Genomic DNA, 26106 nt, shown 5'->3' on the forward strand with positions numbered 1-26106 from the left:
GGAATTAGAAATTATTTTAAACTTTTGAAAAGCTATCCAGTGCTTACTGTGTAAGAGATTTGCTGACTTGATTAGATCATATTGTAGACCTAATAAATAATAAAATTAACATCACAGGGTGTATCTTTAGAGACAGCCGTGTTACTACAAAGTTCACTACAGTAAACAAACATGTTCCTTTCCATATTTTCTATCCACTGATCTTTACTTTTTAAGTTAACAGAATAAGCACATTAAAAAAATTATGGCCCTTGCAATTCATAAATATAAACAGAATCAATCATAACTTGAATGTCTAAGAACCACAAATTATACCAGAAACTTTATAAACATTTAGTCTTTAATCCTCATGACAAACTTTTTCAGTACCTATTTTATCCCATTTTATAAGGGAGGAAGCTAACAAAGTGAGAAATTTGACTTAAGGTCACATAATTGGTTAAATGACAGTTTTTTTTTTTTTGAGGTGGAGTCTTGCTCTGCCACACAAGCTAGAGTGCAGTGATGTGACCTTGGCTCACTGCAATCTTACCTCCTCCCAGGTTCAAGTGATTCTCGTGCCTCAGCCTCCCAAGTAGCTAGGATTACAGGTACACACCACCATGCCTAGCTAAGTTTTATATTTTTAGAGACAGGATTTCACCATGTTGGTCAGACTAGTCTCAAATTCCTGACCTCAAGTGATCTGCCGCCCTCATCCTCTCAAAGTGCTGAGATTACAGAAGTGTCAGGTTTTGAATCTGCATCTATGTGACTACAAAGGCTCAGAGAAGAAGGCTGGGAGCGGGGGAAAGGCTCTTTCGAATGCCTCTCAAATAAACCAAACAAGTTTCATTCACCAGGCATGTGATTTACTCTTAATCATTCCTTTCCTAAGAAAACATATACTTTTAAATAATTTATTCTAGACTATTACCCAACACCAATCTCATGTTAATAGATTTTAATTTGCAGAATCATCTTTTCTTTTTTAAAAATAGGAATAGGTCAAGCATGGTGGCTTATGCCTGTAATCCCAGCACTCTGGAAGGCCAAGGTGGGAGGATCACTTGAAGTCAGGAGTTCAAGACCAGCCTGGCCAACATGGTGAAAACCCATCTCTACTAAAAATACAAACATTGGCCAAGTGTGTTGGCCTGTGCCCATAGTCCCAGCTACTGAGGAGGCTGAGACACAAGAATCACTTAAACCCAGGAGATGGAGGCTGCCGTAAGCTGAAATTGTACCACTGCACTTCAGCCTCAATGACAGAGTGAGACCCTGTCTCAAAAAAATAAAGAAAGAAAGAAAATAAAGGAATAATGTTTGTCCACCTCTCACTTACGAAGCATCCCTTTTGTTCTTCACAATCCCTTAAGCAGTGTTGTCCCAGAATTCCGGGGATGGTATCAAGTAGGGAAAAAGTTAAAAAATACAAAATCACAGGCTCCTTCTCAGAACCACTGAACAAGAATCTCCTCTGTGAGATCTGGGAAACTATTCCTTTTCTTAACTTTTTTTTTTTTTGAGATGGGGTCCCACTCTGTCACCTAGGCTGGAGTACAAGGACACGACCTCAGCTAACTGTAACCTGTGTCTCCTGGGTTCAAGAGATTCTCCTGCCTTGGCCTCGCAAGTAGCTGGGACTACAGGCGCCTGCTACCATGCATGGTTAATTTTTCTATTTTTAGTAGAGATGGGGTTTTGCCATGTTGGCCAGGCTAGTCTCCAACTCCCAGCCTCAAGTGATCTGCTCGCCTCAGTCTCCCAAAGTGCTACGATTACCAGCATGAGCCACCCTGCCTGGTGTCTTTTTATTTGAAAATAATTTCAAATATATAAAAGGTTGCAAAATAAAAATAGCACAAAGATCACTCATACAACCTTACCCAGGTTCAGCAATTGTTAGCATTTTATCCCATTTGCTTTATCACTTGTTCTGTTTCTATAATAAACACAAACACATAGACTCTCACCTTTTTTGGGAAACATTTAAGGATATATTACATATGTCATGGTCTTTTACCCACTAAATTCTTCATCGTATATTTTCTAAAACTAAGAATATTCTCTTCTATAATCATGGTAATCAACTTTATAAATTTATTTTAATACAATATTTTATCTAAGCTACCATCCACATTCCAATTCTGCCAGTGTATCTAATAAGGTCTTTTACTGCAGTTTCCCCAATCCAGTACAGGATACAATCTAGGATGAGACACTGTATTTAGTTACATTTCTCTTTAGCATCCTCTAATCGGGAACATTTTCTGCAGCCACTCTGCCCTTATGATATTGATTTTTGTTTTATTGTTTTGAGATGGGGGTCTTGCTCTGTCACGCAGGTTGGAGTAAATTGGCATGAGAACAGCTCATTGCAGCCTCAACCCCCCAGGCTCAAGCAATCCTCCCCGGTCTCAGCATTCAGAGTAGCTGGGACTACAGGCACAAATCACCACAACTGGCTAATTTTTTTAAAAATTACTTTTGGTAGAGACAGGGTCTGGCTATGTTGTCCAGGCTGGTTTAGAACTCTAGGGCTCAAGTGATCCTCTTACCATGGCCTCTCAAAGAGCTGGTATTATTACAGGCATGAGCCACTGCACCCAGCCTGATAATATTTTTAAAGAATACAGTCTCATCCCTACTTTGTATTACAACATACTTGTTTTGTGTTTGTCTGATGTTTCCTCATTGTCAGTGTACTGTATAAGTGACGTTGTGTCCACCTCCGTGTGTCATATCCGGAGGTGCATAATGTCCATCTGTTCCTCAGGAATACCCTGTTTAGGTATTGCTTGATTTCTCCAGCATATAATTATTGTTGCTCTTTCTCAAATGAATAATTGGTTTATTTTTTTATGACCATGTAAAAGCAGGATATAGTTTATGACCTTGTAAATATCCTGCTCTTCATGGAAATACTGCCTTCAATTTAGTATCCATCAATGATATGTGTCCAGTCTTCTCTTATCTAATTCTACCATAACAGCTGTAAAATGGCTTTCCAACTCCAGGACTCCCTCCATCAGGCCTTTGGCATTCTACTGTAAGCAAGGATCCTCCTTTCTCCCCATTTATTTGTTTATTTATAGTCAATATGAATTTATAATAATTTTTTAAATGATTTATAATTCCTTATTACATTATCCTTAATATAATTCCATATTAAAAGTACTAATAATTCCTTAAATAAGTAACAATAATTAATTATTTTGGGGCTCAAATTGTTCCAGATTTGGCTAGTGAGAGCTGCTTCTTTAATTTGGCCCTGTGTTCTTGTGACCTGCCCCATGATTCTCTTGAGCATCTTCTTACCTTCTGTCATAAGTTGTCCTAGCCCCAGAATCAGCCATTTTCCTGAGGAACCCTGGTTTTCCTTAGCATGAAATAACAGCACTAGAGGAAAAGATCTGGGTGCTAGGTGTGCTCAGTTAGGGTGACTGCTTCTTGGCCACTTGAGTGGACAAATTTAGGAAATATACACATGAACAGGCATACCTTGTTTTATTGCACTTTGCAGACACTGCATTTTTTTTTTTCTTTACAAATTGAAGGTTTGTGGCAACCCTGTGTTGAGTAAGTCTACTGGTGCCATTTTTTCCAAAGTGCTCATTTCATGTCTATGTGTATTTTATAGCAATAAACTCTTTTAAAATTAAGAGTTTGTATATTTGTTTGGACACAACGCTGTTGCACACTTAACAGACTATAGTATAGTGTAACCATAATTTTATATGCAGTGGGAAACCAAAAAATTTGCATGACTTGCTTTATTGTGACATTCACTTTATTGTAGTGGTCTGAACTCTGAGGTATGCCTGTATATATACATATTCACCTACATGTTTAAGTAATACTTACAACACACCTGCATAACTTAGAAATTGCTGAATTTACAATGATACCCTCAAATTCCAGTACCCACCACCCTCACCCGGGTTTTATTTTTTCTGTTATTTTTAATGAGTATGAAATGATTCTAATTGGGGATGGGATGTCTGAAAATCTCTGCTAAAGTGTGCTGATGAATCTCAGTCACAAGTTCTCAGTGCTCTCCCATGAAATTCATCTGGATCAAAAGACAAACTAATTCAAAGAACTGGGTGTTCCCTTTATCTCCCATTTATCATAGCCTCTTCCTACTGAGTATCTATTTTATTCAGTTCCCTTGTGAGAGGATAGTTATCTTTCCACATATAAGAACATTACAGAAAGTGACCATTTGCTCAGTCACCATTAGCCAATGGCCAGAGCTTTGAGCCCTCTTAGGGTTACCACCAAACATGTATATGCACGTGTATGGTAACATGCTCTCTGCTATCCTCCTTCCTCCACTCTCACTAGTTTCATTTCTAATATTATATTCTGTGCTATACAACTCCAGAAGGAAATCATAAACACATGATTTTACAAGTACATATGATTTTACCTGTAAAAAAATTTACAAGTATAATTCATTATTTTCTTTACGTTCTACTCTGATACATACTAAGATCCCCTGCAAAAATCGGGTTCCCCTTCCTCCATTTGTAGTTAATATTGGAACCATCTACCATTGCCTAAACGAGAAATTGTAAGCATCAGGTGTCTCTTCCCTTCCAGTATCAGTCATAACAAATCATTTCAAGACTTCTTAATTCTATCATATTTTGAATCTATCTCTTCATCTCTTCTCTTTATTCCTATTGACACTATTTTGGGTTAGAACCTTGTTATCACTTGCTTGAATATCTAAAGATAGAATTGGGATATGGGATAAAACTGTTTTTTCCTTTTTCCATCCTCAAGAACATAAAAATACTGGGGAGGAATTAGATACAAACAACAGCATCTGTTACTTCCTTTGCCAAATCTATCCCTTCACTAGCTTATAGAATGAAAGTGTGTCAAAATGTGCTCAGAAAATATTTTGCAAATTAAATTTATAAATCAATACATATAAAACAACCTGTTAACTCTGAAATACTTTACATGTCTATTATAGAGATAGTTATAGGTTATGGAATCTTAAGAAATCTATGATCTTTATACAGTAAACATAAACATCAAATCCTACTGTCAGGCTCCACTCCAGACTTAGTTTTTCAAAGCTTAGTTAGGAATACTTTTAGATTAAAAAAATTTGTAAAAGAAAGCAAGCTCCCGACCAAAACATCAAACCCTTCTTTCTCTTACGAAAGCAGAGGTATCTATAGGCAGCAACACATCTGTTTCAGCATTGGAGAATTTTACTCAGAATTCGGAAACTAGTATGATTTGATATTATAGTACCTGTAAGAATAGTAATTATTGACTGCCAAGGACCACATGTTAATATAAGCATTACCTAAGTAATCTTTACAAGAATGCTATGAAGTAGCTACTTGTTAGAATATCCACTTCACAGATAGAGAAGCCATATAAAAATTACATGTTACAGTGGGACTGGAATCAGGTAGTCTATCTGTAGAGCTCACATAAAATTTGCAAAATATAATTTCTACTGCATGGTTTTTAGAACAAAAATTGGGGCCATATATGATTATGAAGGAGTATGGAAATGTAATTTATCTTAAGTACTATAACAATAAGCCTAAAGACTTCTTTCAGAGGGAAAAAAAGAGTAATTGCAAACATTTTCATGAATTTTTCTTCCTTAAATATCACATTTCATGAAGGTGGACCTATATACTGTAATATTTTAAACTTTATTGAAGGCAGAGACTCCCCCTTGTATAGTATCTTATATATACTAAGTTCTTAATAAACAAATTTTCAATAAACATGTAGACAATACTCTTATTTCAAAACATCTTCAACCAGCTGATTCAGTATACATATATATTAACAAATCTTACCTGGGATTCTTGATAAATAAATGTTACCAAAGCAATCAATCTTACTTTCAAACACTTGAACTGATTTTCCCTGTCTCCCTGCTAATGAGGGGTAACAGTTTACAGTAAAGTGGCCCCCTGTTAGCCAGTGTTTCGTATAGAGACTCACTAAATATTTACTGATTTAAAGCCCAGCAAAGCCAAAATAATCGGCCAATAAATAACAGACAGACTGGCTATATTGTGAACGCAGAGGAGAGGAGTGGTAAACAGTGTAAGCTCTGTAGCCATATTGCCTGGGTTCAAATCCTGGCTTTGCCACTTATTAAGTGACACAGAATGAGCAAGCCTCCAAGTCTCTGTTGTCATCAGTTTCCTCATCCTTCAAATGAGGATACTAATCATACCTACTTCACAGAGCTTTTTAAAATAAGAATTAAACAAGTTAACACGTTAGGCAATTAACAAATGTTAGTTATTCCTACTAAACAGAATTCCTTTCCTTCTTATCAATAAAGTGACAAAATGCATTTGGTGGAGATTCTCTCATCTTCTTGAATAAACCTTCACCTCTCACCCTTAGTGTTATTCTTGGGAGGCATCGGCAAAACTACCATTTGAAAACTGTCCGATTCCATTACAGAAGTGAGGCAATAAATGTCCATCATATATGAAAAATTTAAAGGACATTTTATGTATACAACTCTTTTGTGAAGACAATCAAAGATATAATTAATCAGATTTATGAAATCTGTTATTTCTCAGAGAGCCATTTCTGACCAGTCCCCCACCCCTGAGACTATCTTTTATTAAGGGTCCCAATGTCTCATTTGAAGACTATCAAATTTATTATTAAAAATAGGCTAACTTACAGATTAATGAATTCCTGTAATTTCTCATTTGCTTTTAAAAATTAATAAAATATTAATTCAGGACATTTTATAAGCTATCACTAAAAAATACCGAATGGCAAGATAATCATGATACTTACTTCATCCCTATAAAGTGGACTAGTGTAATACATTATGTCCATTGCACTGCTGTTCAACATATCCCTTAAACCTCGTACTTTGTCAGGAGTAATGGAATCAACAGTGTCTACAAAAACAAACAAAAAACAAGACAAGTAAATTAAACTTATAGAAGGTCTCTGTTATAGGAAAAAAATAGCGAAGAAAATTATGTCGCCTGAAATAGTAACTATTTAACATTTAAATAGTCAAGACTAGTTTTGGCTGTAATGGACCTTCCCTTCCTGTAAAATACTGCAAGAAAAAAACCATAAACGACAAAATAGGACTTGAAAAGAAACATTAAAGGATGAAAGTCATTATCAAATCTATAAAGCCTCACCCTTTTTTCTATGTACTGGCTTTTGCATGAAGTTCAGGGGTACCCAGAACAAAACCAGGCTGTGTATTTTAGAACAAGTGTCAAAACACAATCCCAAGTCTTTTTGTACCTCCTTTTCTGTTTCCTTTCTCTCTCTCTCTCTCTCTCTTTTTTTTTTTTTTTTGAGATGGAATTTTGCTCTGTTCCCCAGGCTGGAGGGTACCGGTGTGATCTCAGCTTATTGGCTCAAGCAATTCTCCTGCATCAGCCTCCCAAGTAACTGGGATTACAGGTGTGCACCACATGCCTGGCTAATTTTTATATTTTTAGTAGAGATGGGGGCGTTCCACCATCTTGGCTAGGCTGGTCTTTAACTCCTGACCTCAAGTGATCTGCCCGCCTAGACCTCCCAAAGTGCTGGGATTACAGGTGTGAGCCACGTGCCCAGCCTCTCTCTTTTTTTGATCTATGCACCTTCGGCTAAGCAATACCCATGTAGACTGCCTAGAGCCACTGGTGGCAACCAGCAACACAGTAAAAATAAGTTATCCTACATTTGGCTCTGTTTATCTTTAGTGAGCGAAAGATTCTATTGGTAAGAACCGTCAGATCACAAGTATGCACAAAGGCAAATAAATCAGCAATGGGCCTCAGTAAATAAGATAAAGGTGGTGTAATTTACTGTATTGAAAAAAGCCTTGCTACATAGTCTGCATTTCAAACCAGTACAGCCTTCCATGAGTTATGCCTAACCAATGGAATTTCTACCTTGGGAAGATTATTCCATTAGACACCTAATAAAATTATTAGAGATAAAGAAAATTTTGTATTTCTTATAGAAATGCAAAGCACTATTCCTTGAATATTGTGATTTGAAAGCACAAGGTGAGCAGAAGGCTTATGATTTTACTCAAACACACTTTTATTCTTTTTCACTGCATTGGCTTAGGTTATTTAACTTATTTCTCCACTTTAATACAATGTAATAATAACTGGAAGGGAAAGACAAGCAAAGGTTAGATTTTTTTTTTTTTTCAAAGATGTAAAGGGAAATACTGTTGCTGTTTGTGGGTGTACAACATATTTACAGACTGTACCTATATTTAAATTGTAAAAGTGGAAGGTATGACTACCACGCTGATGTAACAATACTTCAAATATCATTTTAATGCATTTCCAAAAAAGTTTTTACTGTGAAATACAGACACATATAAATGAAGGTATTTAATTCTGTATGGGCAGGTTAAAGAATAATACATAAACAGGTGTTCATACCATCTAGTTTAAGAATACTGCCAGTATCTTAGAAACCCACAATATATTCCTAAATGATCACAGGCCTCTCTTAGCAGAGAGGGAAAAGTAACTACAGGCAAGAAGTTTGTATTAATTGTGCTTTTCCTTATATATTTACTACATGTGTAATAATATTAATAACTGCACCCAATTACTTCTATAGAATTTACGATGTGCCAGAGCCTAAAGATTTTACCTGGTTCTGAACACTGTGTAAGCTGACGTATTATCTGTGGTTTGCTTGCACCCCTCCACCCAATATTATGTTTCTGAGATTCATCCAAGTTGATGCATATAGCTGCAATCCACTTTTTCACTGTTGTACAGTATATGTCACTCTATATATCACAATTTATCCATTCTCCTTTTAGAGTCATTTGGGTTGTTTCTAGTTTTTTTGCTACTACATGTAAATCAGGATCCTAAATAACACTGTTTTTACATGTCTCCTGGTGCATGTTTAAGAGTTTCTTTAGAGTAAATCTCTAAGAAGTAAAACTACTGTGTCAAAGGGTACATTCACATTCAACTTAAATCTTCCAAAGTGACTTTTACCAAGTTTCATTCCCACCAATAGTAAATGAAAACCCTCACTGTTACACAACACCAACAACATTTGGTATTGTCACTTTTTTAAAAATTGCATTTTAGGTTTTGGGGTACATGTGAAGAACATGCAAGATTGTTGCACAGGTACACACATGGCAGTGTGATTTGCTGCCTTCCTCTCCTTCACCTATATCTGGCATCTCTCCCCATGCTATCTCTTCCCAACTCCCCACCCCCTGCTGTCCCTCCCCTATTCCCCTACTACAGACCCCAGTGTGTGATGCTCCCCTCCCTGTTTCCATGTGTTCTCATTGTTCAACACCCACCTATGAGTAAGCACATGTGGTGAATCTCTGTTCTTGTCAGTTTGCTGAGAATGATGGTTTCCAGGTTGATCCATGTCCCTACAAAGGACACAAACTCATCGTTTTTGATGGCTGCATAGTATTCTATGGTGTATATGTACCATATTTTCCCTGTCCAGTCTATCATTGATGAGCATTTGGGTTGGTTCCAGGTCTTTGCTGTTGTAAACTGTGCTGCAATGAACATTCGTGTGCATGTGTCCTTATAGTAGAACAATTTATAGTCCTTTGGCTGTATACCCAGTAATGGGATTGCTGGGTCAAATGGAATTTCTATTTCTAGGTCCTTGAGGAATCGCCACACTGTCTTCCACAATGGTTGAACTAATTTACACTCCCACCAACAGTGTAAAAGTGTTCCTATCTCTCCACATCCTCTCCAGCATCTGTTGTCTCCAGATTTTTTAATGATCGCCATTCTAACTGGCGTGAGGTGGTATCTCAATGTACTTTTGATTTGCATCACTCTAATGACCAGTGACCATGAGCATTTTTTTCATATGTTTGTTGGCTGCATAAATGTCTTCTTTTGAAAAGTGTCTGCTTATATCCTTTGTCCACTTTTTGATGGTGGTGTTTTTTTCTTTTAAGTCTGTTTTAGTTCTTTGTAGAGTGTGGATATCGGCCCTTTGTCAGATGAGTAGCTTGCAAAATTTTTTTCCTATTCTGTGGCTTGCCCATTCACACTAATGATTGTTTCTTTTGCTGTGCAGAAGATCTTAAGTTTAATTAGATCCCATTTCTCTACTTTGGCTTTTGTTGCCAATGCTTTTGGTGTTTTTGTCATGAAGTCCTTGCCTACTCCTATGTCCTGAATGGTTTTGCCTAGATTTTCTTCTAGGGTTTTTATGGTATCAGGTATTATATTTAAGTCGTTAATCCATCTGGAGTTAATTTTAGTGTAAGGTGTCAGGAAGGGATCCAGTTTCTGCTTTCTGCATATGGCTAGCAGTTTTCCCAACACCATTTATTAAACAGGGACTCCTTTCCCCATTGCTTGTTTTTGTGAGGTTTGTCAAAGATCAGATGGTTTTAGATGTGTGCTGTTGCCTCCGAGGCCTCTGTTCTATTCCATTGGTCTATATCTCTGTTTTGGTACCAGTACCATGCTGTTTTGATTACTGTAGCCTTGTCATATAGTTTGAAGTCTGATCGTGTGATGCCTCCTGCTTTTTTTTTTTTTTTGCTTAGAATTGACTTGATTAAGGTGGTTTTTTCCTGTTCTGTGAAGAAGGTCATTGGTAGCTTGATGGGAATAGCGTTGAATCTGTAAACTACTTTGGACAGTATGACCATTTTCACGATACTGATTCTTCCTAACCATGAACATGAAATGTTTCTCCATCTGTTTGTGTTCTCTCTTATTTCATTGAGCAGTGGTTTGTAGTTCTCCTTGAAGAGGTCCTTTACATCCTTTGTTAGTTGTACTCCCAGGTATTTTATTCTCTTTGTAGCAATTGTGAATGGCAGTTCGTTCTTGATTTGGCTCTCTTTAAGTCTGTTATTGGTATATAGGAATGCTTGTGATTTCTGCACATTGATTTTGTATCCTGAGACTTTGCTGAAGTTGCTTATCAGTTTCAGGAGAATTTGGGCTGAGACAATGGGGTCTTCTAGATATACAATCATGTCATCTGCAAATAGAGACAATTTGACTTCCTCCTTTCCTATTTGAATACCCTTTATTTCTTTTTCTTGCCTGATTGCTCTGGCTAGAACTTCCAATACTATATTGAATAGGAGTGGTGAGAGAGGGCATCCTTGTCTAGTGCCAGATTTCAAAGGGAATGCTTCCAGTTTTTGCCCATTTGGTATGATATTGGCTGTGGGTTTGTTGTAAACAGCTTTTATTATTTTGAGATATGTTCCATCAATACCTAGTTTATTGAGGGTTTTTAGCATAAATGGCTGTTGAATTTTGTCAAAGGCCTTCTCTGTATCAATTGAGATAATCATGTGGTTTTTGTCTTTGGTTTTGTTTATGTGCTGAATTATGTTTATAGACTTGCATATGCTGAACCAGCCTTGCATCCCCAGGATGAAGCCTACTTGATCATGGTGGATAAGCTTTTTGATGTGCTGTTATAATCTGTTTGCTTATATTTTATTGAAGATTTTTGCATCTATGTTCATCATGGATATTGGCCTGAAGTTTCCTTTTCTTGCTGAGTCTCTGCTGGGTTTTGGTATCAGGATGATGTTGGTCTCATAAAATGATTTGGGAAGGATTCCCCCTTTTTGGATTGTTTGGAATAGTTTCAGAAGGAATGGTACCAGCTCCTCTTTGTATGTCTGGTAGAATTCAGCTGTGAAGCCGTCTGGACCTGGGCTTTTTTTTGGGTGGTAGGCTCTTAATTGCTGCCTCAACTTCAGACCTTGTTATTGGTCTATTTGGGGTTTTGGCTTCTTCCTGGTTTAGGATTGGGAGGATGCAAGAGGATGCAAATTTAGAAATGGAATTTATCCATTTCTTCCAGGTTTACTAGTTTATGTGCACAGAGATGTTTGTAACAATCTTGATGATGGTTTGAATTTCTGTGGAATCTGAGGTGATATCCCCTTTATCATTCTCTATTGCATCTATTTGATTATTCTCTCTTTTCTTTTTTATTAATCTGGCTAGTGGTCTATTTTGTTGATCTTTTAGAAAAACCAGCTTCTGGATTTATTGATTTTTTGAAGAGTTTTTTGTGTCTCTATCTCCTTCAGTTCTGCTCTGATCTTAGTTATTTCTTGTCTTCTGCTAGATTTTGAGTTTTTTTTTTTTTTTATCTTGCTCCTCTAGCTCTTTCAATTTTGACGTTAGGGTGTCGATTTTAGATCTTTCCTTGCTTCTCATGTGGGCATTTATTGCTATATATTTTCCTCTAGAGACTGCTTTAAATGTTGTCCCAGAGATTCTGGTATGTTGTGTCTTCGTTCTCATTCGTTTCGAAGAACATCTTTATTTCTGCCTTCATTTCATTGTTTATCCAGTCAACATTCAAAAGCCAGTTGTTCAGTTTCCATGAATCTGTGTGGTTCTGAGTTTCTCAATTCCGAGTTCTAACTTGACTGCACTGTGGTCTGAGAGACCGTTTGTTATGATTTCCATTCTTTTGCATTTGTTGAGGAGTGATTTACTTCCAATTATGTGGTCAGTTTTAGAGTAGGTGTGATGTGGTTCTGAGAAGAATGTATATTCTGTGGATTTAAAGTGGAGAGTTCTGTAAATGTCTATTAGGTTTCCTTGGTCCAGGTCTGAGTTCAAGTCCTGGATGTCCTTGTTAATTTTCTGTCTTGTTGATCTATTATTGACAATGGGGTGTTAAAGTCTCCCACTATTATTGTATGGGAGTCTAAGTCTCTTTCTAAGTCATTAAGAACTTGCTTTATATATCTGGGTGCTCCTGTATTGGGTGCATACATATTTAGGATCATTAGCTCTTCTTGTTGCATTGATCATTTCACGATTATGTAATGTCCTTCTTTGTCTCTTTTGATCTTTGTTGGTTTAAAGTCTATTTTATCTGAGATGAGAATTGCAACTCCTGCTTTCTTTTTGCTCTCCGTTTGCTTGGTAAATCTTCCTCCATCCTTTTATTTAGAGCCTTTGTGTATCCTTGCATGTGAGATGGGTTTCCTGGATACAGCACACTGATGGGTTTTGGCTTTTTTTTTTTTTTTTGAGACAGAGTTTCGCTCTTGTTACCCAGGCTGGAGTGCAATGGCGCGATCTCGGCTCACCGCAACCTATGCCTCCTGGGTTCAGGCAATGCTCTTACCTCAGCCTCCTGAGTAGCTGGAATTACAGGCACGTGCCACAGTGCCCAGCTAATTTTTTGTATTTTTAGTAGAGATGAGGTTTCACCATGTTGACCAGGATGGTCTCGATCTCTTGACATCGGGATCCACCCGCCTCGGCCTCCCAAAGTGCTGGGATTACAGGCGTGAGCCACTGTGCCCAGACCCGCATTTTGACTTTTTATCCAGTGTGCTAGTTTTTGGCTTTTGATTGGGGCATTTAGCCCATTTACATTTAGGGTTAATATTGATATGTGTGAATTTGATCCTGCCATTTTGATGCTACTGGCTGTTTTGCCCATTAGCTGATATAGTTTCTTCACTTTGTTGATGATCTTAACGATTTGGTACGTTTTTGGAGTGGCTGGTACTGGTTGTTCCCTTCTATGTTTAGTGCTTCTTTCAGGAGCTCTTGTAAAGCAGGCCTGGTGATGATGAAATCTCTGAGTACTTGCTTGTTCACAAAGGATTTTATTTTTCCTTAACTTATGAAGCTTAGTTTGGCTGGATATGAAATTCTGGGTTCAAAGTTCTTTTCTTTAAGGATGTTGAATATTGGTCCCCACTCTCTTCTGGTTTGTAGCATTTCTGCTGAGAGATATGCTGTGATTCTGATGGGCTTCCCTTTGTGGATAACCTGACCTTTCTCTCTGTCTGCCCTTAGCATTTTCTCCTTCATTTCAACCCTGGTGAATCTGACGATTATGTGCCTTGGGGTTGTTCTTCTTGAGGAATATCTTTGTAGCATTCTCTGTATTTCCTGGACTTGAACATTGGCCTGCTTTGCTAGGTTGGGGAAGTTTTCCTGGGTAATATCCGGAAGAGTATTATCCAGCTTGGATTCATTCTGTCCGTCACATTCAGGTACATCCATCAAACGTAGATTAGGTCTTTTCACATAGTCCCATATTTCTTGGAGACTTTGTTCATTCCTTTTTACCCTTTTTTCTCTAATCCTGCCTTCTCGTTTTATTTCATTGAGTTGATCTTTGACCTCTGATATCCTTTCTTCTGCTTGGTCACTTTGGCTGTTGAAAGTTGTGTATGCTTTGTGAAGTTCTCGTGTTGCATTTTTCAGCTCCACCAATTCACTTATATTCCTCTCTAAGTTGTTTATTCTTACTAGCATTTCATCAAATCTTTTTTCGAGGTTCTTAGTTTCTTTGCATTGGGTTAGACCATGTTCTTTTAGCTCAGCGAAGTTTCTTATTACCCACCACCTGAAGCCCGATTCTGTCAATTCATCACACTCGTTCTCTATCCAGCCTTGTTTCCTTGCTGGTGAGGAGTTCTGATCCCTTGTAGGAGGAGAGGCGTTCTGGTTTTGGGTGTTTTCATCCTTTTTGAGCTGGTTTCTTCCCATCTCTGTGGATTTATCCACCTGTCATCTTTGTAGTTGCTGACTTTCAGATTGGATCTCTGAGCAAATGTCCAGTTTGTTGATGATGAAGTTATTTCTGTTTCTTTGTTTTCCTTACCAGTCAGTCCCCTCTGCTGTAGGACTGCTGAGGTCCACTCCAGTCCCTCCTTGCCTGGGGATCACCTGCAGTGGCCTCCGGGCTTTCGCTGGGATCTGCAAACCTGAGCTGCTCCTAATCGGCCATCTTGGATCCCCCGGTATTGTCACTTTCTTAAATCTTTGCCTGATGGGTGTGAATGATATTTCACTGTGGCTTTAATTTGCATCTCCTTGATTACTAGGAAAATACGCATATGTAAATTTTAAAAAATCTTCTTTTTCCCACCTAAGTTTCATGTCCTTTATTTTGGATATCAAACCTTTGGTGGTTTTATCTGTGTTCTATTATAACATCTTTTTCCTAGTTTGTGGCTTGTCTTTCATTTTTTATGGCCTAATGGTAAAGAGAAGTCCTTAATTTTAATCTAACCAAATTATCTATGTTACTTTACAGATGCATTATTTTTTTTGTATATTAAGAGTACGTTCCTTGCACTTTGGGTTATAAAGATACTGTTTTGTATATCTTTCTAAAAAGTTTTAAAGTCTTGGCTTTCGTATATTATGTTTTTGAGCCATGTAAAATGTGAAGTAGAGATCATTTTCTCCCCCCATAGGACACCCAGTTAACATCTATCATTTATGGAACAGGCCATCCTTTCACTAATGATCTGTAATGCCAGCTCTGATATATGTAAGGTTTCCAAATTAAGCACAGGTCTATTTAGGGAGTATCTAATCACTGGTCTATTTGCCTATTGTTGTGCAAAGGATATTTATGGAAGTTTAAATACAGTAATAGGGGCTGGGCGCAGTGGCTCAAGCCTGTAATCCCAGTACTTTGGGAGGCCGAGGCGGGCGGATCACGAGGTCAAGAGATCAAGACCATCCTGGTCAACATGGTGAAACCCCGTCTCTACTAAAAATACAAAAAATTAGCTGGTTATGGTGGCGCGTGCCTGTAATCCCAGCTACTCAGGAGGCTGAGGCAGGGGAATTGCCTGAACCCAGGAGGCGGAGGTTGTGGTGAGCCGAGATCACACCATTACACTCTAGCCTGAGTAAAAAGAGTGAAACTCTGTCTCAAAAAAAAAAAAAAAAATTAAAAAAATAAATAAATACAGTAATAGGTCTGGCTACCTAGTAGGACAAGACTCCCCTCCTCAAATCCATCATTCTGTGTCTCGGCTATTTTCAGACCTTTGTTCCTTTAAGTTTTTAATTCTTATGGGTACATAGAAGGTATACACATTTATTGGGTACATGAGATATTTTGATAAAGGCATGTAATGCATAGTAATCATGTCACAGAAAATGGGTAACCATCCCCTCAAGCATTTATCCTTTGTGTTATAAACAATCCAATTCTACTCTTTTAGTTATTTTAAAATGTACCATTAATTTATTACTGATTATAGTCTCCCTGTTGTGTAATGAAACACTAGGTCTTATTCATTCTATTTTTCTGTACCCACTAACCATCCCCACCTCCCCAGTACCCTTCCCAGCCTCTTATAACCATCCTGATCTGTATCTACACAAGTTCAGTTGTTTTGATCCCACAAATGAGAACATATGATATTTGTCTTTCTGTGTCTGGCTTACTTCATTTAACATAATGACCTCCAGTTCCATGCATGTTGTTTCAAATGACATGATATTACTTTTTTTATGGCTGAATAGTACTCCTTTGTGTTTACGTACCACATTTTCTTTATCCATGCATCTGTTGATAGACACTTAGGTTACTTTCAAATCTTGGCTATTGTAAACAGTGCTGCAGCAGACACGGGACACTGCAGAGACCTATTTAATATACTACCTACCTTTGGTATATACCTCGTAGTGGGATTACTGGATTATATGGTAACTCTATTTTTAGTGTACTCCACATCCTCTTCAGCATTTGTTATTGCTTGTCTTTTGGAAAACAGCCATTTTAGTTGGGGTTAGATGATATCTCACTGTAGTTCTGATTTGCCTTTCACTGATGATCAATGATGTTGAGTACCTTTTCATGTGTCTGTTTGCCATTTTATGTCTTCTTTTAAAAAATACCTATCAAATCTTTTGCCCATTTTTGGGGATCATTCAGTTTTTTTCCTATAGAGTTGCTTGAGCTCCTTATGGTTATTAATCTCTTGTCAGATGGGTAGTTTGCAAATATTTTATCATATTTTGTGGGCTGTCTCTTCATTTTGTTGATTGTTTATCCCTTTGTTCTTTGAAAATCATTTTAGAATCAGCTTGTCAAGCTTCATGAAAACCTCTGGAAATTGTAATTGTAATTACATGGAATCTATAGATCAATTTGGGAGAATCAACATCTCTAAAATAATGAATTATCCAATCTAAGTTGTGTTTAAGGTCTTTTGATAGTTCCTTTAATTTCTAACATAAGTATACATCTTTTGCTAGATTTATTGCTTGGAATCTTATATTTTCGATGCTATTTCTCTGTTCCTGGTATACAGAAATGCAATTCTGTTTATATATGGAATTTCTATTTCACAATCTTAATAAACTATCTTATTAATTCTAATAATTTTTAAAAAAAATTTCAGATATGGGGTATCTCTGTTGCCAAGGCTGGAGTGCAGTAATTATTCTCAGGTGTGATCCCACTAATGATCATCACAGGAGTTTTGGCCTGCTTTGTTTCCAACCTGGGCTCTTTTACCTCTCCTTCAGCAAGTTGGCGGTTCCCTGCTCCTGAGAGGTCACCATATCGATAGTGAACTTAGTGTGAACACCTGATTGGCATAGGGCACTATAGCACAGAACTCCCAGACTCAAGTGATCCTCCTGCCTATGCCTCCTGAGTAGCTGGAACTACAGCCACACACCACTGTGCACAGCCTAATAATTTTTCTGTACATTCTTTTGCATATTCTGAGTTGACAACCATATGACCTACAAATTGAAACAGATGTTTCTAAGCCTTTGTAACTATTATTTCTTTGTCATATCTTATTGCATTGCTAAGACTTTCAAGTAGAATGTTTAAGTTTTAAGAGTGGATATTTTTGGCTTATTGCTGATTTAAAGGAAATGTTTTTAGCCTTTCACTACCAAGTAACACATTGATATTTGCTGTAGGTAGATACCCTTTTAAAAATTATTTTTAAATTTACAAACAATAAAATTGACTGAGTTTTAATGCCATGTGTAGTTTTATGTAACTACTGCCATAATAAGGATACTGAACTGTTCCATCACCCCAAAAAATTTCCACATGCCCCTATAAATTCAAATCCTTCCCGCTTCCCCTAACCCTTGCTAACCAATAATCTGTTCTCTGTCTCTAAGTTTTGCCTTTTCCAAAATATCATAAAAATGGAAGCATAAAGTATATAAACTTACAAGACTGGTTTCTTTCACTCATCAGAATGTCTTTCATACTACCACAGTAGCCTAAACCTAAGAGAAATTACAAACTCAGGAGTTTTTCTAAACATTGATTCATCCATATTGTGTACTTTCCTGAGAAGCCTGAGCAATTACCTGTATGAATGGGAAAACTTCGAGGGATCATGTTGTTATTACACTAGAGCTTTACATTTCAACTGCTGGTGTGGAGATCTGTTTTGGTCAGTAACATCCCCCTTTTTTTTTTTAAACTCATTACAATTTTTTATGCCATTTGGGTTTGATAAACTACAACTGACATTCCTAAATGACTATGAGACAGAATCACAGACGTGGAAGAATCCTTATAAATCACCCTGGGAGGCAGGTTAGCACTGCGATAAACATGAGCTCTGGCATCATACAGAGCTAGATTCTGCTGTCTCTCTTACTTAAATTCACCTTTTCTGAGTTTCAGTTTTCTTATCAGTAAAATGGAGAAAATAAAGTAGGTACTTCATGGATTTTTGAGACAGTTAAATGAGATACTCCATGTAAAATGCATAGCAGACTGGAGGCACAGTCTGCAATAGCAATAGGCAATATAATAGCAAAAGGCTCAGCAAATGGCAGCTGCTATTATATTCAGTACAGCTCTCTCATTTTTACAGATTATGTAAACAATCAATCTAAACATTCTGTTTTTATGGTTTTAATATTTAAGGGACATAACTTTATGTAAAGAAAGACAGCTATTTTGGCTGATAGCTCTTTAAGGAAGACAACTAAGCTGATCTTATTTAAACAAGTGTACAACTTCTCTATGCTAGATGGTAATTGCCCAGGGAATGTATGAAAAACAACAAAGGAAAACAAAAAACCTGAGATTTTTATCTTCCAATTATGGGAGGAAAATTATTAGAAATAAAATTGTACATTTGCATGCAATTGTGGACAACAAATATTTTTAAAGTACTGACAAATCAAGTTAGTGTTAAAAACTTTAGAAAACATTCTGTTTCTGCTATGTCCCTCTACCCGCCCTCATAATCCAGAGGGCATAAATGAAAAGAGTACTATCTATGAAATCTATATCGTGGTCCAAATAAGTCATTATAATTATTCTATAAATAAATGGTTTTTATTTTCTTAAATAATCTAGAACAAAGAGTGAGTATACTTCGAGACAATTAAACTGAAGACAGTATGTCCTGAATAAACAAAGAGTGTTTTTTAAAACTTTCTGCATTTACTTTGGTCAAAGTTTGCCATTGGCTAAATCATTAAAGTTTTAAATAAAACATACCTCCATCAAGAGTAAGTTTTGACCGCCATTCAACAGGCAGAAATTCAACATGTGTTGCATGGTTAGAAAAATGCCTTTCTTCTATTTTTCTTGCAGCCTCTCTCATCCTAAAAAACAACAATAAAATGCAAACAAAGCTTATGAGAATAACTTCACATATATATTCATGATATAAAATATGTTTAATCATAACACTTTCATTTGCTTACAGCTTTGTCCAATTACATTCCACTACACTAAGCAAGTTTGCAATACTAGGATACCTTCATTTTGAAGTTATTTTCCTAAATTTGCCATCTATGATTTCAAATATTCTAAGCTTTTACATTATATTCTAAATAATTATATGTAGGAATTTTTAGTGGAAAGAATGGTATAATGAATACCTCTGTGCCATCACCCAGCTCCAAATATTATCAAGTCATGACACACTTACTTCATCTATTGCTCTATTCATTCTTCCTATAATGTGAATTTTAAAATTTTATTAAAAATATCAAGATATCATAAAATTGATACTTTTCTCCCTTTTGGTATCAGTTATATAGCAGATTTGTGATTAGTATTACACAATTCCGAACAGTTCATCCAGAAAAACTCCCTCATGCTATTCCTTTAGTAGTCACTCCTTTCCTCCATATTTAAGCAAATCCTAATTGCTAGTGTATTATTTTGTCTGTAGTTTAGTATATATTTCAAAAATATGAGAAAAACATAACCTATTCAGTATTATCATACCAAAAAAATTAGTAATTCTCAATTTCAGCAAATATGTAGTTCAGTGGTCCTATTTTCCCAGTTGGACTATAACTATCATTTTAGAATCACATTAAAAATTTTTTTTACACTTGTTTAAATTGAGCTCTAAATACAGTCCATGCACTGCAATTGGAAGACATGTCTCTACTACACGCTACTTTCTCTATTTTACTTTGTAAAGGCATAACTTGTTTTATATATTCAATTTTTTAAAAATTGCACTCTGCAGATACTGCCTTTTTCTCCACCTTTTAAAAAACTGAAGGTCTGTGGCAACCTTGTATGGAGCATCCATTAGTGCCATTTTCCCAACAGCATGTGCTCACTCTGTGTCTCTGTGTCACATTTTGTAATCCTCACAATATTTCAAACTTGTTCATTATTACTACATCTATTATGGTGAACTGCACCTGTATAAGATGAGCTTAATTCATAAATTTATGTTGTCCGACTGTTCCACTGATCAGCTATTCCCCAACCTTACTCCTGCTCCAAGGGCTTCCCTATTATCTCTGAAACACAACAATATTGAGATTATGGCACTTAAGAATTCCATACTGTCCTCTACATGTTCAAGTGAAAAGGAAGAATTGCATATCTCTCACTTCAAATCAGTAACCAGGAATAACTGAGCTTATTGAGGGAGGCATGTCAAAAGTCAGGCACGCCAAAAGCTGGACCTCTTGTACCAGTTGGCCAATCTGTGAACGCAAAGGATAAGTTCTTGAAAGAAATTAAAAGTACTACTCCAGTGAACACAAAGGATAAGAAAATGAAAAAGCCTTATTGTTAAGGAGAAAGTTTTAGTGGTCTGGATAGAAGATCAAAACAGCTACAACTTTCCTTTTAAGCCTAATCCAGAGCAAAGCCTTAACTCTTTTCAATTCTAAAAGGCTGAGAGAGGCAAAGAAGCTACAGAAGAAAAGTTTGAAGCTAGTAGGTTAGTGCATGAAGTTTAAGGAAAGAAGCTGTCTCTGTAACATAAAAGTGCAAGGTAAGTAGTAATGTAGTAGCTGTAGCAGGTTATCCAGAAGATCTAGCTAAGATAATCAATGAAGGTTGTTACACTAAACAACATATTCTCAACACAGACAAAAAAGGCTTCTAACAGAAAAAGATGCCTAGGACTTTCACAGCTAGAGAGGAAGAAGTCAATGCCTGGCTTCAAATTTTGAAAGGACAGGCTGACTCGCTTGTAAAGAGTTAATGCAGCTGTTAACTTGAAGTTGAGGCCAATGCTCACTGACCATCCCAAATATCCTAGGGCCCTTAAAAATTATGCTAAATCTACTGTACCTATGCTCTATAAATGGAACAACAAAGCCTGAATAGCAGCACATCATTTTTACAGCATGGCTTACTGAATATTTTAAGCCTACTGTTGAGACATACTGCTCAGAATAAAAAATATTCATTTCAAATGATTACTGCCCATTGACAATACATCTGGTCACTCAAGAGCTCTGATGGAGATGTACAAAGAGATAAATGTTGTTTCCACACCTGCTAACACAGTGTCCACCCTGTAGCCCATGGATCAAGGAGTAAATTTGACTTTCAAGCCTTATATTTAAGAAACAAATTTTATAATGCTCTGGCTGCTATAGATAGTGGATGAATCTGGGCAAAGTAAACAGAAAATATACTGGAAAGAATGCCAATAAGAACATTTGTGATTCAGTGATTCATGAGGGGTGAAATGTCAACATTCCAGAAGTTGGAAGAAATGAATTCCAACCCTCATAAATAACTTTGAAGGGCTCAAGACTTCAATGAGGAAGTAACTGCAGGTGTATTGGAAATAGCAAGAGAACTAAAAAAGGAAGAGTGTGAATATGTGACTAAATTGCTGCAACTTCATGAGAAAACTTCAGTGGATGAGTAGTTGCTTTTTATGGATAAACAATTAGTTTCTTGAGATGGACTCTACTCTTGGTTAATATCTGAATATTGTTGAAATGACAACAAAGAATTCAGAATATGCCATAAACGTAGTTGATAAAGCAGTGGCAGGGTTTGAGAGAATTGATTCAAATTTTGAAATTCTATAGTGGGTAAAATGCTCTCAAACTGCATTGCATAATACAGAGAAATCTTTCATGAAAGGAAGAACCAATCGATGTGACTAACTTCACTGTTTTCTTAGTTTAAGATATTGTCACACCCACCCCAAACTTAGGCAACTATCATCCCAATCAGTCAGCAGCCATCAACATAGAGGCAAGACCGTTCAGCAAAAAGTTGCTGTGAACTCACTGAAGCCTCAGATAATCATTAGCAGTGTTTAGCAGTACAGCACTTTAAAATTAAGATACGTACATTGATTTTTAAGGACATACTGCTATCACATACTTAATAAGTATCACATACTTAATAATGTTTACAGTGTAGGGTAAACATAACTTTCATATGCACTGAGAAGTCAAGTTGTTCAACTCTATGATACCTGCTTTATTGCAGTGGTATGGAACCAAATCCACAATATCTTTGAGGTATACCTGTAATTTTTTGTGTATGTGTCCCATAGAGTTACTCAGAGTCTGATTTTCACTCACTGCATCCCTATGGTGTTATTTAACATGTTCTTTGTCCTGTTTTCTAGAATTTGGTAGCTATAGGGCCTTCATCAGATTTAAGCTCTGTTTTGGTGAAACTACTACTCCATACGTACATAGGTACATAAAACTCTTTTCTCTTTTTGGTGGTGATAGCGGTTACTGATGATCATTGTTGAAACCCATTAGTTTACCAGGGTGGCAAAAGTGCCTTTTAAACTCCATCACTCTTGATTTGTTTATAAGCTTATACTTCTGGAAAGAGAAATTTTCTTACATTATTTACCTACAGTGAGGTATAACCAAATAGTTTTTGCATGAATTGAGGCACAGATAATCCAGAAAAGGCAGGATAAATGGTTAATTCTTCCTTTCTATTAACAGTTTTCAAAATAACAAGTCATTAGGTTTTATACATTTTGATGTCATTACTAACTCATAGATTTAAGCATATTTGATGCATATACACTATAGTTATTATACTTACCAAGGCTCAAATTGTCTCCTATTTTAGGTCTGTGAACATCTTCAAGTTGGCTTCTGAGTGCTTTTGAAACAACTTCACTAGTTTTTTTTAAACAAATGTGGCTTTTAGTATATTCAAAGAGTTATGTAACTCTCACCATTATTTAATTCATAACACTTTCATCATCCCAGAAAGAAACACCATGCCCATTAGCAGTCACTATTCCTCCTCCTCCCACCCAATGGTACCCACTAATCTACTTTCAGCAGATTTGCCTATTTTGAACATTTCATATAAATAAAATCATACAATATGTTTAGCCACTCATCAGCTGACGGATGTTTGGGTTGCTTTCATTTTTTGGCTATCATAAATAATGCTTCTATGAACATTCTTTAATGAGTTTTTGTGGACATACATTTTCAAATCTCTTGGGTTCCCATATAGGAGTGATAATGCTGGCTCATACACTAACTTCCTTTAACTTTTTGAAGAACTACCAAACTCTCCAAAGCAGCTGTACTACTTTCTAATTTCACCAGCAACATGTAAGGTTGTGATGTTTCTTCATCCTAGCTAATATCTGTTAATTTCCATCTTTTTGGTAAGAGTTATCCTAGTGGGTATAAAGTGGTACCTTTAAAGTGGTAGTGTTCGAGGTCACATCTCTCTAATAATTAAAGATGCTGAGCATCTTTTCATGAGATTATTGGCCATTTTATATCCCACTTGAACAAATGTCTACTCAAATCCTTTACCCATTTAAAAAACTGGGATCTGCGTTTTAAAAAAACTGGTGTGTTGTAAGAGTACTTTATATATCCTGAACCTAGGCCTCTATCAGATATGTGATTTGCTAATATTTTCTCCCATTCTGAGGGTTGTCTTCATTTTTTCAGTGTCCTTTGAAGAACTAAAGTACTTTCTACTTATAATGTCATGTCATCTGCACAGAGATAGTTTTAGCTCTTCCATTCTAATATAGATGCCTTTTATTTCTTTTCTTGCTTAATTGCCCTGGCTGAAATGTACAGTACAAGGCTGAACAGAAGTGGTGAGAGTGCATACCCTTGTCTTGTTCCTGATCTCAGGGAACAGCTTTCAGTCTTTCACTATTAAAGAATAACTTTAGCCACAGGCTTTTTGTATATGCCCTTTACCAGCTTTAGAAAGTTGCTTTCTGTTCCTAATTTCCTAAGGGCTTTTATTATTAAAGTATGTTGAGATTTTCTCAAATGCCTTTTCTGTATCTGAAAATCACATGGCATTTTTTTTCCCTTCATTCTATTCACGTGGTGGATACCTTGATTAAAAAAAAATGTTGACCCAATCTTACATTCCTGGGAAAAATCCCACTTAGTCACGGTATATGATCATTTATGTACGTTGCTACATTCAGTCTGTTGGCATTTCATTGAGGATTTCTGTGGTCTGCACTCAGTAAGGGATATTGGTATACAGTTTTCTTTTCTTCATGATACTTTCATTGGTTTTTGGTATCAGGGTAATACTGCCTTCATTTTTTTGGAGAGTTTGTAGAGAAGTGGTGCCAATTGTTCTCTATGTTTTTTAAGAGATAGGATCTTACTATGTTGTCCAGGCTGAAGAGCAGTGGCTATTCACTGGAACAGTTGTGTACTACAGACTGAAACTCCTGTGCTCGAGCAATCCCCCTGCTTCAGCCTCCCACTGGGTGGAGACTGCAGGCACATGCCAGTGCACCCAGCTGAATTCTTATGTCTGGTAGAATTAACCAGTGCGATCTTCTGGTCCTGGGCTTTTCTTGTTTTGGTGGGAAGGTTTTTGATTAATTCAAATGCTTTACTTGTTATAGGTCTACTGAGACTTTCTATTTCTTACTCATTATCAGATCAGTTTTCCTAGTTTGTGTCTGTCTTGGAAAGTGAACAGTTTTAGTAGTTTGTTTGCTTCTGGAAATTTGCCCATTTCATCTAGGTGACATACTTTGTTAGCATAGAATTGTGCATAGTATTCCCTTATAATCCTTTTTATTTCTGTAAGGTTGGTAGTAATAATGTTCCCTCTTTTGCTTCTGATTTTAGTAATTTGAATCTTCTTTTTCTCTTGTTTGGTCTAGTTAAAAGGTTCTCAACTTTGTGGATCTTTCCAAAGAACCAGAGTAATAAATACAGAGCTTCCTTATTTTATTTTACAACTGCACACTACTCCATTATATAGATAATAGCTGCAGTTGATAATAGCTGTAGTTGATCAACCCGTCTGTCATTGATGAACATTTGAGTAGTTTCCTATGTGATGCTGCCGTCAAAAGGCTTACACATGTTTCTTTTATTTTTTATGGTATTTTTTGGGATAGAGTCCTGGAAGTAGGCTTTCAGGGTCAAAGGATAAACACATATGTAATTTTGATAGATACTGCCATATATTCTTTTTCATTGCATTCCATCAGTTGTACAAGAACATTTATTACCTGCAGCTTGGCCAAAAGAGCATGTTGTCAAATTTTGGACTTTTGCTAATCTGATAGTTAAGAAATAACATCTGGCTGGGTGTGGTAGCTCACGCCTGCAATCCTAGCACTTTGGGAGGCCGAGGCTGGTGGATCACTTGAGGTCAGGGGTCTGAGACCAGCCTGGCCTGTACATGGTGAAATTCGGACTCTACTAAAAAAAATACAAAAATTAGTGGGGTGTGGTGGTGTGCATCTGTAGTCCCAGCTATTTGGGAGACTGAGGCAGAAGAATCACTTGAACCCAGGAGGTGGAGGCTGCAGTGAGCTGAGACTGTGCCACTGCACTCCAGGTCTGGGTAACAGAGCAAAACTCTCTCTCTCTCTCTCTCAAAACAAAACAAAACAAAACGACACCTGTCATATGGTTAAGAGTCATTTCCTTTCCTTTTCTGGCAACTAGTGCATATATCTTTAGCCCATTTTCCTTTAAGGTGGCTGAACAGATTTTTACTTTTAGGATGATTTTATATATTAAGGATACTTCATTTACGATATAAGTTGAAAATATTTTCTTTCAGTTCACCTTATTTTTTCTCTGCCACATTTTTTTTTTTCCTGGACAATGTAATATTTATCCATATTTTTCTTTATTT

General features: G+C 36.7%; 1 protein-coding gene across 10 annotated transcripts in view; it reads right to left on the bottom strand.

Moving 5' to 3' along the window:
- Positions 1 to 26106, bottom strand: part of DDHD1 (DDHD domain containing 1) — a 116167-nt gene that overhangs the window by 22813 nt on the left and 67248 nt on the right. For all 10 annotated transcript variants that reach the window (XM_054239950.2, XM_054239949.2, XM_002753916.7 and 7 more), the window contains 2 exons: positions 19240 to 19346; positions 6793 to 6899 (listed from right to left, as the gene is read on the bottom strand). In XM_054239950.2, the coding sequence (XP_054095925.1) occupies positions 6793 to 6899; positions 19240 to 19346 (214 nt within the window). The remainder of the gene's footprint in view (positions 1 to 6792; positions 6900 to 19239; positions 19347 to 26106) is intronic.

The sequence above is a fragment of the Callithrix jacchus genome, chromosome 8 (assembly GCF_049354715.1).
Source record: "Callithrix jacchus isolate 240 chromosome 8, calJac240_pri, whole genome shotgun sequence".
Lineage (NCBI taxonomy): Eukaryota > Metazoa > Chordata > Mammalia > Primates > Cebidae > Callithrix > Callithrix jacchus.